The 15,136-nt window shown below is 37.0% G+C and overlaps 1 protein-coding gene across 1 annotated transcript; it reads right to left on the bottom strand.

Moving 5' to 3' along the window:
* Positions 1 to 4,756: 4,756 nt before the first annotated feature.
* wal (electron transfer flavoprotein subunit alpha wal) lies at positions 4,757 to 6,545 on the bottom strand. Its single transcript, XM_089859782.1, has 7 exons — positions 6,488 to 6,545; positions 6,369 to 6,420; positions 6,118 to 6,270; positions 5,871 to 6,035; positions 5,596 to 5,809; positions 5,277 to 5,533; positions 4,757 to 5,209 (listed from the first exon to the last, which is right to left on the bottom strand). Exons 2-7 carry the CDS (start codon positions 6,411 to 6,413, stop codon positions 5,015 to 5,017), a joined length of 1,029 nt encoding a protein of 342 aa, XP_089715908.1. The 5' UTR covers positions 6,414 to 6,420; positions 6,488 to 6,545; the 3' UTR covers positions 4,757 to 5,014.
* Between the last annotated feature and the right edge of the window lie 8,591 nt (positions 6,546 to 15,136).

The following is a 15,136-nucleotide window of genomic DNA, read 5'->3' as shown; positions in this document are numbered from 1 at the left end:
GAATAGCATACATCCGAAAGCGTTCTCTATGCGCCATTGAACTCAGAATGCTGCGTGTTTTTTGCAAAATTATTCGATAAATTAGAACTGGTTTTATTTCAAAGATAATTGAATTTGCATTTGTTTGTTATTGGAATGTCAGTAACAACAAAGACAATTGATTTTGATACGCAATTAATTTTACCTGACTCGCAAAAGCGGAATCTCACATTTCGTGCAGGTGATTGTTTTAAGGGATAATATTATTGTTAAATTAGTTTAGTCTTATTGTTTAAATAGGATATGGGTCATAAGTTTGCAAAAAAGACGCCTAATCATAATCATATTAATTATGCATAAATTATTTAGCACATTATAAGCTTTAGAAGCATGGAAAGTGACAACAGAAGCCAGAGAAATAGTACAGGCTTTGCTTTCGTATATTCAGCTCTTGAAAGATACTCCCAGAACGCTGCTGAAATAACCTTTGACTTTTAGTTCTTGGCAACGGAATGTGAGATTATAAAATAGCTTTTCAGTATGTATAATGTAAGAATTGTATAATTTATTTTGCATACATAATATATGAAGCATATAATTAAGAATCAACAATTATATTTAATTTGAATTATATTCTTTAAAACTACCAAATCGGTAAAAGTATAATTCGTTCTGAGTCTTTATCTTTTGATTAAGGGTTCGTTAATCTTCATTAGCAATTAATACCGTTTATGCTTAATTTTGTGATTAAAAGCGTAAAAATCCCATTGTTTAATTTATCAAACTTCAAAAATAAATGTTTTTTAGACTTAAAATTTCTTGGATATGCAATATTTACAGAGATTAAGTCCTCCTTTAACGAATGAAATTTTAAACCAAAGATAATGACACAAGAACCAGCGTTTAATTGATAATATATCATTAAAGAAATTAAGGGTGTTAAATATACTTCAAACGTTCATAAAGACTCGGGGCGATTATCCAGCATATTTCTTCCCTTTTTTTTCCTGTTTGTCGAATCTGAATTATACATCGCTCACGAAATGGATAAACGAACAATAGTTTGAATCCTTTTAGGGTCAATTATAGCCTCGATACCCCACAGGAATTCTAATAAACCCCATTTAATAGAAACACGTGTAAGTAGAACACAAACAGCACCGTAAAACCTATAATACTGTCGGGTATTGGTTTAGTCGGTCCAATTTTGAAATATCCGATAGATTACTTATCGATGAAATGGAAACCTTATCAAGATACAATTAATTAGGAAATAAGCTACAGGGATAACATATTGGTTATAGTACTTGAACAGCTAGGCATGGCCGATTCTTCAGCGGGCTTTTTGATAAAGTCTCGTTTGTACAATTTAAATTGATTTTGAACTTGTGTTCAGCCTAAAAGACAAAGTGGCAGAGTGGGGCCACCAAGAAACATTGTTTAGAAAAATATATTCAATGATTTTTTCCGCTAATTACTCAGAAGTAATATAAGAAACCTCCCTGATATTTAGATCAACTGATTCTGTGAAAGTTATCATATTCAAAGTGAATGCATTCGCATTGTACTGAGCCCCAAAACTGTGTCGTAACCTTTTCACTACCTTAAAAATGGATCCATTCTTCAGGTTTAAAATTAGCAACATTTTCGGTAAACCAATTACTTTCAATGGATTCCTTAATTTCTTAAAACATGTTAAAATATTTTAATAAGTAGTAAAACTTCTTTTCTAAAAGGTCATGGCGCTTGGGTGGGCCCCAATTTTACAGCACGTTTTTAAATATATCCAAATTGCAACAACCGGGTAGCCTCAGGCGCGCGACAGTTGCTGCGTTTCAGCTGTCAATTTCGGAAGCCAAAGTATATAGTCGAGTTCAAAGAGTGGGCGTTTCCCCGGGATCTTTTCACTTCCACTGCTAAGTAAATTTTACCTCATTGTTTATTAACCTCTAATAAAAAAAAGATGCATCCAAGTCCCTCCCATTTCTTACCCACCAGCTGCACAAGGAAGACCGTCGTTGTCCCACACGGCCCTTTTAACTGTTAGTTCCCGAAACTCTTTGATAAAATATTTTATTATCTCTACGTATAATTTGCGCCGGTCAATGAGATGTATGTACACTTTACAGACCGTTTGATATATGGCAACGAAGAAGGAAAGATTAATACGATTTTTATCATATTAAAGATTAAAGGCATAGCATCACGAAATTTTACAGACTTCTTTTCTAGGCCTAGTACTTCACGAATCTCAAGATAATTATTAATGGATGAATTTTAAAAACTCAATCAAATAGAAAGCATTCCCCAGTGTTATTAGAACTTTTCAAAGCCAAGAGAGAAAGTATTTGAGCATACGTGAACCAGGGCTCGATGTACTGAAGTTTTAATGAAAAAAAATCATTTTTGGAACTCCAGTGGCACGGGGTTCAGAATATAAACAAACTGACACTTCACGTCAGAACTCTTCATATTTAAACGTTAAGAAGAAACTGAAACGTTTTAAGGGAGTTACCGATAATATTGCAACTTGCCCAGCGATACTAAATATTTTAGAATCAAGGTCTCTTACCACATGTTTCGTAAACGGTCTTACCCTTTTTCCCGTTTCCATCAAAACTTGCAGAGGTTAACGGCAATAGTTAGTATAGGCAAGGTATAGGGCGCTGTCGGTTATAGCTGTTGCATAAGAGCTAGCCACCATCCCTCTGTGCATTGTAAATGCACCCACATGTAAATATGCTGCAGGCTTAGTGTGGACATCCCTTCATATTATTATAGGTGAACCAGAGCTTATTTTTTCCTCGAGACGTCTCTGGCCCAGCAACTGGTTTAGGGAGACTATACCTTTAAAAGTCTACAGCGTTGCTCACTCTTGCGCTCTTGGAGAGCGTGAAGCGTGTTAACCCGTCTTTATTGTGATAAATAACATCTCTGGTGTAATGTCCGAAGAGTATAATAGAATTTATCTAGCGGTTTACTTCCGTATTTAAGTGAACATAATGGTTAAAACTAGGCGAGGTGCTAAGCTATTTGCAATCGAGCAACCGTGATGTGCCTGTATTATTTTTTTCCGGGTATATTACTCATATAAAACCAATATTGCGGGCAAAACAAACCAAGAAACTCCCATAAGGTCATTTAAGTTAAATTATCCTAATAGCCCACGATACTTGGTTACCCTCATTTGAATCACTTCAAATAAAGATGGATGAAAATATATTACGGTCAATTTTACAGCTATAGGTCCGGGTTTTATTATATGTACCAAAGTGTTGTTTGTTAATGTTTGAAGGGATTTCGAGTGAACTTAGCAAGGATTATAACTGTTGTCGATCGAATAGTCAATAGGAGAAAATATGTTTGTACAGCTAAGGGTTAAAAAGGAGTTTCACTTTAATACTTTTATTTAAATTTTATCGATCAGTACTAACCAAAGGCTTGCAATCTGAACTTTGACATTTTAAATAAGGGAAAACCTGACATAAAGATAGAATTTAGAAAATTATAATGGTGCTTGTATCTTTTCCCGTCGATCAAAGAATAGGAAAGCTGAGCCAACAACTTTCTCTGGAAACACAACTGGTTTCTCAAACTTACGTCGACTTGCGTAACTTCAAAATTTAAATAAAAATAAAGTTTCTTCCTTCCCCGTTTTAATACTAATTATTTGTCGTTGCGAAATATTGTGGTGTTCCGCTTGGTTACGTAAAAACGTACTCTGATGGTGTAAAATTGCTCGTGAATATTTTTTATTTTTACTTTTTCTATCACGTACGTTTTGGTTTTACCAACTTAAATCATGTTTAAACTGTTCACGTAAAAGTGGTGGTCTTTAGCGTCAAGTTCCAACTTATATTCTACTTGAATAGTATAGTTTTTGTTTACGAGTTCAAAGCAATAAAAATATAGCACTTTTCTTTCAGCCCCGGGAGCAATTAGCAACGGTTCCTCGAGCATATGGCTCAAAAGGTTCAATGGAGGTGGAGAAAACCTTAGGTGTTTTTATGATTAGCGATTCACGATTATTCAAAAAAATCCATCGATAGGATATTTAAATTTTCCCATACGCATTATTTATATCAGTGCCAATAGATCATTTCATAAAATACTTACAGAGAAACCAACCTACAATGGCGGGGTCGCTATCATAGCCAAGATGTTATGGTATTACAATGATCTATTGGTATTACAATTATCGGGTGTTTGGTCTACAATCAACATTCCCTGTATAGGGAAACAGCAAAAAGGCTGGACTTGAAGAAGGCTCCCCCCCCTTTTACATCTACATGGTGGAGGATTTTATTAAGTGGAAGGCTAGTGGGGGAGTAAAGCTGATTGGTCGAGCAGGGGTATGACGTTAAGTAGGAGGGGTTTCTTCCTGTACTGCTGTGTCCCTATAGTTCATGTTAAATAAAATAATTGTCAACAATTGTGAGTGCGCAAGTGGAACCCTTTAAAATTGAGATGACAGCTATTATTAAACGCGCGTTTTCAATACAAATTGATTCATGCAGTGGTTTAGTTAAAAGGTATTTTTGCTATTGTAGTTTAACCTCTTGTAAAACGAAATAGTTCATAACACCAGGCGTATTGCGCAACAGTGCAGAATGGTTATAGACGCAATGCAACCCCTTATGTTATTTTCTAGTGCATTGGGATAAATAAAAAGTACTGTACCAACAAAATCAATAAACCATCAATTTATTTAAAGTTATCTTATCAACATAAGTACAAACTGATATCTTAAGGACTCAAAAAAGAAGACATGACACAGTTAATTTAAATTTTTTATTATTAAAATATAATTTTTGATTGAACATTACACAAATTCCACCATTCATAATTGTTACATTTGTTTGGTTACGTAATATAACCTCATAAAGAAAAAATTTCAAAGGAATTATAATTGTGTTCGTAAAAATCATCTTGAAATAATTATTTATAATAATATGATATCTAAATAATATGAAAACTCAGAAAGCATCAATCCCAATTTCAATTTCAATTTCAATTTCAATTTCTCCATTTTGACTTATGATGATTTGTACTGATCAATTTTTTCAGTCATTTCAGGTACAGCTTTGAATAAATCCGCTACTAATCCGACATCAGCAACTTGAAAAATGGGTGCTTCTTCATCTTTATTAATTGCTACTATAGTTTTGGAATCTTTCATTCCCGCTAAATGTTGTATAGCACCTGATATACCAACTGCAATGTATAATTCCTAGACGCGAGTAATTAAGAAGTTATTAAACAAACCAATTAATACTTCAAATAATGAAAATGCATACAGGTGCTACAATTTTTCCAGTTTGTCCAACTTGCATATCATTAGGAACAAATCCCGCATCAACAGCGGCACGAGAAGCTCCCACCGCAGCTCCAATTTTGTCAGCAAGAGCGTAAAGTAGTTTGAAATTTTCTCCGTTTTTTAAACCTCTTCCACCAGAAACAACTTTCTTGGCACTAGTTAATTCCGGTCTTTCACTTTTGGTTAATTCTTGACCAATCCATTTTGCTTGGTCAGATGATACATCCACAGATGGCGCTAAATATTGACACTGAATCAGGGTATTGATTGAAAGTTTTCCCAGGGCAAGTGTGCGTTACCATTTTCAGTGGGTGCAACACTTCCAGAAGTGGTGCCGCAAGCTTCAAAGCAAGTTCCACGGATAGTTAAAACTTTAACTGCATCAAGGGCTTTCAAGGTTTGAATAGCATTTCCCGCGTAAATTGTTCTAACAAAAGTATCCGCACTTTTTATGTCTATGACATCAGAAATGGGTGATACGTCTAATTTTGCCGCGATTCTTGGCAATAGATTCTATACCAAATATTAGAACTCAAGTATTTTCCTACAATTTACATGAACTATCAAATATTACCTTGCCAAAGGCATCAGCACCAGCTAAGATGTGACTGAAGTTAAATTGTTTTTGAGTCGATAAAATGAGTGGCGTTAGATTTTCCGGTAAAAGACCAACAAAAGCCTCATTTTCCGCAATTAAAATCTTTTTGACACCCTCGGCTTTGCTTAGTTCTTCTACAGCCTAATATCAATTGAAAGTATGAGATAAACCCTCCCAAACTGTATCAAATTAATAGGATATGGATATTAATTAATTAACATACAGAGCCCAATTTACTCCCTGCAATTAAACATGTGACTTCCCCTAGTTTCTTGGCTGCTGTGATTGTATTCAAAGTTAAAGGCACGAGTTTTCCATTGTTATGCTCGGCAATTACAAGAGTGCTATTGTACCGTGCCGCTGCAGCGAATATACCCTAATTACATTACATAATTTTAATCATATGCACTTACTACTTAGAAACTAGGATAACCAACCAAGGCTTAGTCAATAAAAAACTAACAACATCCCTACCTTCAACAAATTACGTTGTTGGATGATATTCGCGCTTGATAGCATTTTGCAACTTTGCAAACAATATTTTTTGTATAGTAAAATTACAATTAAACTGACTTCAAATTAATTAAACTTACTGAAACTCTTGCACACCGACCGTGAGAGTCACCAAAAGATTAGTGAAACCGAATCTAATCTATGACGTCAAACTTATTGAGTAGTCAGAGAGGACGTAGCTACTGCCATCTCTGAGGTAAAATATGGCGCGAAATTCAAAATAAAACAGGCCACGTGTTTAAACAATTATGAAAGTGAAAAATTATGTGTCGGGAGTCGCAGAATTCACAATAAAACACAGCACGTGTTTAAAGAATTTTTAAAAGTGAAAATTATCTGTGTCTCTTGCTATATTGACCCTTGGTTTATACACATCGCAAGAAACGCCGAATATCATTTTTCAAGTACACATGCAAAAACACGCAGATGACCTGCTTGTTTGAATGGTATAAGAGTTGAAATATTGCAATAGAGATGCAAACTTCTATTATTGGTAGATTGAAATATCTACGTCGAAAATATATCGTTATGGATTTTATGATTTTCGTCGTATTTATTACAGAATTGACCATCTCTTTCAATTTGGGGGCTAAAGGGGTGCACGCATCATGACCCGTGCACCGTCTACAGAATCTGGAGCTCCTTTTTCAATCGGAGACATCCTTCCGGTGGCCGGAGACGTTGCCATGACCAACTGGGCCGGAAATTCCGGTTTCGGGATACTCTTTTTGTATCCGCCCACTTCCTATCCAGACTCGAATATCCCCGATTATGGATAAAATGACCCCAATCCCATAGCATAGTTAACTCATGCCGAATTCCAAATTTTCGGCGAAGTAAACAAAGCGAAAACGAATCTAAACTGGTTCAACCCAAACGGCTTATTTAATTTAAACAAGTCGCGCGAAAACCGTGTGTTAATTTAATTAGCGTTTAACAGTGAGAGTTGCCTTTGAGCACAAAGGGGTCAGGGTTCGTTGCTTCAGGAAGGGATTAACCCTATACTGGACACAAATTTCGTTAAACCGTTTCCACGATTTTACAAACTTCATTTCGGCTTCATCAACTCCTCTATAATAAATTGATTACTGTAAGGGTTCGACCCAAAATTCTAAACCCTTTTCCAAAACAAGCTAACGCGTCGAAACGACCCTCATATACCCTTTCAGGATGCTATGTAGTCATAACTCTAGACGGACCAGAGAAACCCGGAGCATTGAATAGCATCTTGAACGACTCTGAAAGGTCGAGTTTGATTAGGAACGGCAATTGCCTCGCAATCTGTCCATCCCCGAGGGGCGAACTTGACTGTTCGATACTGTCCTCAGCTTCTTTGTCGAGATGGACTATATATCCGAACTCTCCCTGGTTTCCTCCCAAACTCGGAGTATCTCTTGGGTGACCGATTATGATTCACGAGTCTCGGGTTTTGCATGGAAGGGTCCAAAAGCGACGGCTTGGAAGCTGTTTTCCACGAACACAACGATTGTAAATAATCAGCCGGGCGAGGAAAAACGCGTATTATCGAATAGAAAATAATTGGGTGACAGTGCTCGCAACTGTTCGTCGTCTATATAACAGTCATTACCAAAATTGACAGTGAAAAGGGTTGCTTCATATCGTGACATCGTATTCAATATATTTGTGTTAAAAATATAGATTTTAAAATAAGCAACTACTCTAAAATATTCAAAAACTGAGTCCTTTACAATCAAACCCCCCTCTAGACTCTAGAGTGGCTATGAGCCCACTGACCAGCTTTCCTAGGGACATATCGCTTTCCAGAACTTGCCCGCTTTGAAAACAACCAAACGTATCTATATTTGACACTCTTTCTATAGCCAGATAGATTTTCTACTGTTTAAAATTCAAGTGAAATCTATCTAACTAGGTTAATTAAAGTGATAATTAATAAGACCTATAAATGTGTTTACTTCATTGCTCTAGAGTATAGCATTTACTCCGACGATGAGGCAGATGCGTTTTTAAAATTACGGGGAATATAATACGCCAAAGGCTACAAAATAAATTAAATTTGGACAGACAATGGCTAGAAATGGTCGAATGCTTAATGGTCGATAACTGGTTTCAGGGCAGGTGATCACGCTTTATCAGAGGCCAAACTATAATTTAATCATCGTATATTTTAACATATTCAAATAAAAATGTCACCATCTCCGAGAACACGTGTTCGCAGGCGCCAATATCAAAACCAATACGTCTCAATTGGTCGAGCACGGCCCCAACGATAATAATAAGGACATAACCCTATAGACGATGGCCTGCACGTTACGCGTTATTTGACTCAAACTCGGTTTTTTCAAGTGGAAAGAAATAATATTAAAAAAAATGAAGGGGAAAAAAATCTTTTTATCTTGGTTGACGAGCTTGGGACATTTATAACGCCCCGAAAAATATTTTTCACACTCGACTCGAGAAGAAGAATGGCCGGCTTGGCTCCAAGGGATCGAGGGATGGAAGAGGCTGGGATACCGGGGACTAAAAAGCGCTCCAAATTGAGAGGAGGGATCGAAATAAATGAGAAGGAACAAAAGGCAACCTTCATCGACGATTTCCCCCCCTATCAAGGATGGATACCCACTCGCTCCGGGGCTGTTTTGGGGGTTTGGCACATCTGTTAGGTCCCGTTTTTCTCTTCTCTAAATCTTCATCCTCATCCTTTTCTTTTAGATGGTTCGCTCCCTACGTGATAGGTGTCGCCACTGTCATCACTGAGCCGTTTCTCTTAGTAGCGGCACCTAAGGTTATCTTTAGGTAATTGTTAGTACTGCGGAAAGAAGCGAACCGAGATTACTATATTTTGAATCATTCTCTAATGTAGTTTTCAAAATTCGAAACTTTCCAACCTTTGGGTCAGTAGGGCCGAATGAATCAATAATTCTTTAAAACTTATTGGTTCTAAGGCTGTTTCTTCTATAGTAGAACAAAAAGTTATAATATTGTTTTTTAAAGAGGAAATAAATTTGGCGAAATAAAAATCAATAAAACACTTCGGTTTTCTTCTTTGACGTTTTACCCTCTCATACAAACAAGAGAAACGTATTCAAGTTGATTATATTCTATTATTATACTCGACATTGCGTAAGGAAAAGAGGGGGGAGAGAGATCATATTAATATAAATTATTAATTAGAAGGTAAACCCATCGGTGCAAAAACAGACACTGAAAACGCGCGCGCGCCTGGTGGTACTGTTATGTGAATCCCTGGAGGATTTTATCCTTATTCCGTAGGTCCCCTTAATCCCGTAATTATTTATAGACAGTGGCGTCATTGTTTCCCGCGGTTTTCCAAACCAATAGGGTCCCGAGAGCCAGATTACTCCTTGAATTTCGCACGCGGTTTTTATTATCTTTAGAGACAGATATAAAGCTCAACCGCTAAACTGTCGTTCTCAAATTACTCGGCCCCCTATAGATCTCTATCGCGTGCCGGTAATTTGGCAAAAGCTTACGTCCAGTCATTGTAGAATATTAACTAGCCACAAGTGATCGGACACTCGTCTCTTTTCAAAATTACCTGATATAATTTCGGCGTTAACAACAAGCTCTAAATAACTTCCTCAATAATAAAAAAGGAGACAAGTATTCTACACCAATGGCAGCCCAGTACACAATTCAAACACTGACCGAAGCTAATCACGTTGAACGACAATTCATGTCTTAAAATAAGTTAAGTTAATATTAAAAATATACACGGGTTTTGTTTCGCTTAATCAAACCTTAACCGCGAATTCCTTTTCACTTGATTGTGCGTTCTTGTATTTGTGGTTAACGCACGAAGAAATGATATTGTTTGGCAGTAAATAAAAGGTAATTAAACTGCGCTACAAACGATTATATAATGCGAATATAGTACCAAAAGCAATTGAAGTTTAATCATGGCATATTTAGCCTGACTTTCCTAAATTATGCCATTTCCCTAGAGATATAGCCATGCCTTTAGAAAAATATCTACAGCCATGCATGGAAGCTTTTAGAGTTGAAGTTCTTTTGGTCAAAATCAGAACTCAAACGGACGCGGAGGTCCGAGGAGGACTGGAGAGAATAAAATCAATCTCTCTAAGCAAACGAAACTGGACGGGCCATGGAGTGAGGCGACAAAAGAACGCCCCCATTTTGTTGGGTAAAAGGGCCCGGGATTCCATGTTTACCCAAGTTCTCTGTATAAAACTCGAAAATGTGTGTCCACTACATAAAACTGACTGACCTTGTGTGCAGATGCGATCAATAAAATAGAGAGAAATCATCGTGTCTTCGACCCTTATTGAACATACATTTAAAAACTACAGTCTAAATTTAAAGTTTGAAAATGTAATATTATTTGCTGCTGTTGATTTTTTGCGAAAACATTTTGAAAATCGGATATCTAGAGTCTAAATATTTCCATATATACAGAGGAAAGTGTAGACTGTCTGTCCAGCACAAACTCTATTGTATTTAGCATGAAGAGGAACATGAAAAGCCCGCGCTCTATGTAGAAGAGAGAGATCTATGAAATAATCCTTTGGGACTAAGCAAATTCGTGCATGACTGGAAACATTGACTCTCTCTTGACTAACAACATTACGTCCATCGAATGTATACACACTCACGCGTGCAGTATACACTTTCTATCATAAGATGATAAATCCGGAGATGCACCGAACGGAAAAGGTCACGGCTTTGACCCGACCCTTACCCCCTACTCCCTCTAGACATTGAACGAGGGTCATAACCTAGAATCAGCGTGAGAGATTTTTCCATTTCCTCGATTCTTTTCCGCATCTTCTTCATTCCTCCAACCCACTAAAGTCCATTCCGCTGATTTCAAAACAAAATTCGAGAATTGCATTATTTTTCTTTGTCATAGTATATATATATATATATATATATATATATATAAAGAGGCTTATTTGTCATCCAAGTTTAATGACTTTTAAACACGATCTGTTCAGTAAGAAACGTTTCCTTTTGTATTAAATAAAACGTTTAAATAAATTACAAAACCCCGATATAAAAGCTTTAGAATATGTTTTCATTAAAGTGAGGGTGAAAGTTGTATTCTTATATGAGGTTCTATAAATTCAATGAAAACTGGACAGACCAAGGCCTGAGTATTCGATGTGAGTTTTTGCAACATTTAACCTGGTGGTCTACCACCTAAGTTTTCACCATCACTTTAAAGAGCCAACATATTTTTTTCCATGGGATGCCAAGTCTCCAAATCTCTGAGCCATAAGTCGTTCCCACTATGATTGTAACTAAAGGGAGAATAACCCGGGGAAGGCAGTGCCGCATTGTTAAAGGGAACCGCTTAATATTCATTTAGGAGATTGACTGGGTAGAGAGGGGGGATAGTATGAGACGTCTCAATCAGCAGAGTGCAGATGCCCTCCTTCGCCCGCCCTCCTGCTTCCAACCTTCACAGTTTCAACTATGGTTAGCATCCTAGCTAGGGCTATCAAGAGATTTTTTTAAAAGGCCGACAAACTGTCGAGTCCAGATTTTGGCAAAATTCTTCCTCAACTCTGGGCAAGAAGAGGCTCGGAAGAACCGAGTTTTGGTTGAACCAGATGACGGGGTGACGATAGCCTCGTCCGAATTAGTGGAGAGAGGGCCGAGATTGATGCTTCCCGAATTCTCTGAACCATCCCGAGCGAACGGACCTCGCATCCACACCACTACTAGAAAGGCTGGAATTAAAGGGAGAACCATGGGCAGGGGCCACGTTCATCTATCCGTAACAATCACTAAATGGGCCCGGGAGTCAGATATAGCGCCCAAATGGCCCATTTAGGATGCACTATGCTCTTCCACTCTAATGGAGACGTTGAGTGCGTGAGTGAGGTGATCTTGAACAAACAGACTTTTAATAAAAATTATAGGCCTAAAATCAACCTCAACTTAAAAGATCAGCACAGGAGGAAAAACATTATCGGTGATAACTTAAATTTTGGTATTTTAGAAATTTAATCCAGGGTTAAAAACCATGTTTACTTTCGAATTTTTTTTTCACTCGGTTGCAGACAAACCACCCGACATTTAGGCATCAATGATTGTAACAATATTACACCGATATATTCTTGGGAGTTTTGTTACAAACGCAAACGCTTTAATCCATTTGATTGTTTAGAGATTGGCTAACGGCACCGATGGAATTCCTCCAGGGTGATTAATGTCCAAAAATCTCTTAAACTAATTATGAAACTTTGTATCGAATAATATTTTTTTTATGTCTGAATGTTTACAAAAGCGAAGTCTAGTCATACTTCTGGCGGCGCGCTTTCCTTTCATTTTGGATATTGTTACATGAAACTTGTTTCTATTTTATTAATAAACTGATCTTCGTCCCACGCATCACCGCAAAATTAAACCTTAAAACAATAAACTTCGTTTCGGAAGAATGTAACGATAAGTGAGAATTAGGAGAGGTAATTTGTGGCATCACTTTAATAAAGTAAATAAACTAAATGTCTTTACTACCCTATGAAACTTATTGATAGACAAGAGGTGACTGCGAGGAATATAAAATGATATAAAAATCCTTCACAGGAATGACCAGTGCATAATGAAATCTACAGAACTGAAATCTATACGCTATGAAACCATTTTACATTTAACACTCTTAAAAGCTCTTCATACGTCTCCGCAACACTTCACCGTCTAAAAATAATCCAGACGAGTAGGTTATCGCTGCATTTTTTTTTCTTAGAGAAATATCTTTGTAAGTTACGATGTAAAATATAAAATTCCCGCGCTCTCGAATAAGAGCTAGCGATACAAGGAGACCTAGAACTGTATTTTTGCCTCGCAGTTCCGCCGTAAATGTGTCATATCATTTTTCCGGGGAGAACTTTATCGTAAATTACGTCGTGGAAAACACGCAGCGTCAAATAGTTTGTTTAATAAGTGTTACGAGTGATTTAGAGTAGCCCGATCAAAATAAAAGCGAGAGAAAACGGGACTGATTCTGGGTGCGCGGGGCCTCGTCTTTGTTTATCATTTTCTTTAGATAAGGACCGAGAAAAACCGGCACCAGACGCCACCATCCATCCGTTTATCTAAAAGACTAAACCCCAAAAGTTATATACTCCTATCTATCTAGATGTTTATAACCTGAAATCGTAAGTTTATAAGATATGTTCCATAAGTATGACACTACCTATACTTCGTAATACTAGACGTTCCACCTACGTCACTTCATGACAAGCTCTCAGTAACCAGTGACAAACTTATGGAATATATCTTATGAACCTATGCTGAGATTTACAAAGCATTCTTAATGTATACAATCTCTAACCAAAACCTCCATCAAATTTTAATTAAAATTGCCGAATTATGAATTTCTTCGCTGCCACCAGTGTATTATCGATAACCCCGGGACAAACATGGTTCCCAGCTTCAACACAGAACTGCATGGTTCACTTCAAATAATGGACTTCAACATATTTTCTAGCCTATTTTAGAAATAACTCCGTATAAGAAACGGGGTCGAAGGTTATGTTTTTCTTTTTCTTTCCCCTCTCAAAGAAAAATATTTAATAGTAAGTCCTAATCAATTTTTTATGATTACGATTAGAAGTGGAATTTGATAGGGGTATAACGCTGTGAAACGCATACGCGAGATCTTACTAAACGATTTATATTATAAACCTTATAGCATAACATCGTCGTAAACTAACACTTCTGTATAAGAGATTTGTTGAATTCATACTCAAAGGCCTTGGCTGGGAAAAGAAAGAGATGATATTTACGAATTATCTGACAGTTTATCTACGTTCAAAGTGCAGACGATATAAAAATGCCAACCGAACACCTGCGATTGAATGATGTTCCCTTTTATTCGGTCTACAAGAAAAAGTTTTCTTCAACTTCTTTTGAGAATTTTTTGAACTTGACTATCGGGGAGGAGAGACGAAAGTTGAAATTCGAAATGTTAGCTGTCAAGAAAAACGTATTCTTTAGCTCTAGTCTTCATCCTTTCCTTCTTCGCGAACAGACCTTAGAACAAATTGGGTCCACGTTGAGACTGGCTACAAAACAGTAAGAATTCATCTGTCTCAGGATGTTTAGTTCTCAACTTTTGAATCACAACAATGCTGGGGGTTGTCTAAAGGTTGGTTAATCACTCTAGAAGTGGAGGTCTCGTGAACCCTTTCTTTTCATTATGGTGTTATGGCACAGCTAGCCTATACTAAACCAGAGTTCTGAAGTTTCAAATAAAGATAGAGTTCTGGCAAAAGCTTGATCCCTTGAGCTATGCTATACTTGTAACCCAATGTACTTAGCATCATTGACAATCGACTCTTTCATTAAATTCAAATATTTGATTTTAAATCCAAAAATGAACAAAACCTAAAGGTTCGTGTATTTTGGATCTCGTAGAAAACACCGTCTTACAAAACGGATAAATAAGTTACAGGGGGGTAAGAATATTTTCGATTTCCATTTCGCTGCCACGGAATGACGTTTGAGAAATTCAGTAAATGGGGCGAGAAATCTTTTATTCGGTTGCGAGGCTCGAAAAATGAAATGAAAACCAGCGGTAGATAGATAGAGACGAAGAGAGCTAAAAAGAGCGTGAAAAAAAGGCTATCCAACGACGCGGTGTCAGATTTGATGGCGAAAAATTCGCCTTTTGACACGGAGCGATGAAGCGTATTCCTTCTTGCCTTCTCTTTATCCTCCTGGTATCCTCCTCCTGAATATATTTAAAGGGGATCTCGAAA

The sequence above is a fragment of the Phalangium opilio genome, unplaced genomic scaffold (assembly GCF_054372755.1).
Source record: "Phalangium opilio isolate 3A_F unplaced genomic scaffold, DU_Popi_V2 ptg000344l_1, whole genome shotgun sequence".
Classification (NCBI taxonomy): Eukaryota; Metazoa; Arthropoda; class Arachnida; order Opiliones; family Phalangiidae; genus Phalangium; species Phalangium opilio.
Note: the sequence above shows the minus strand (reverse complement) of the source record. Positions and strands in the feature narration are given on the sequence as shown.

What these genes read in the sequence shown, in the direction of transcription:
- wal (XM_089859782.1), bottom strand. Translation starts at nt 6,413, where the DNA reads ATGCTATCAAGCGCGAATATCATCCAACAACGTAATTTGTTGAAG. An exon ending in CAGGGAGTAAATTGGGCTCT is followed by an intron (nt 6,036 to 6,117) that starts GTATGTTAATTA and finishes AATTGATATTAG; the next exon opens with GCTGTAGAAGAACTAAGCAA. An exon ending in GTGCTGATGCCTTTGGCAAG is followed by an intron (nt 5,810 to 5,870) that starts GTAATATTTGAT and finishes TATTTGGTATAG; the next exon opens with AATCTATTGCCAAGAATCGC.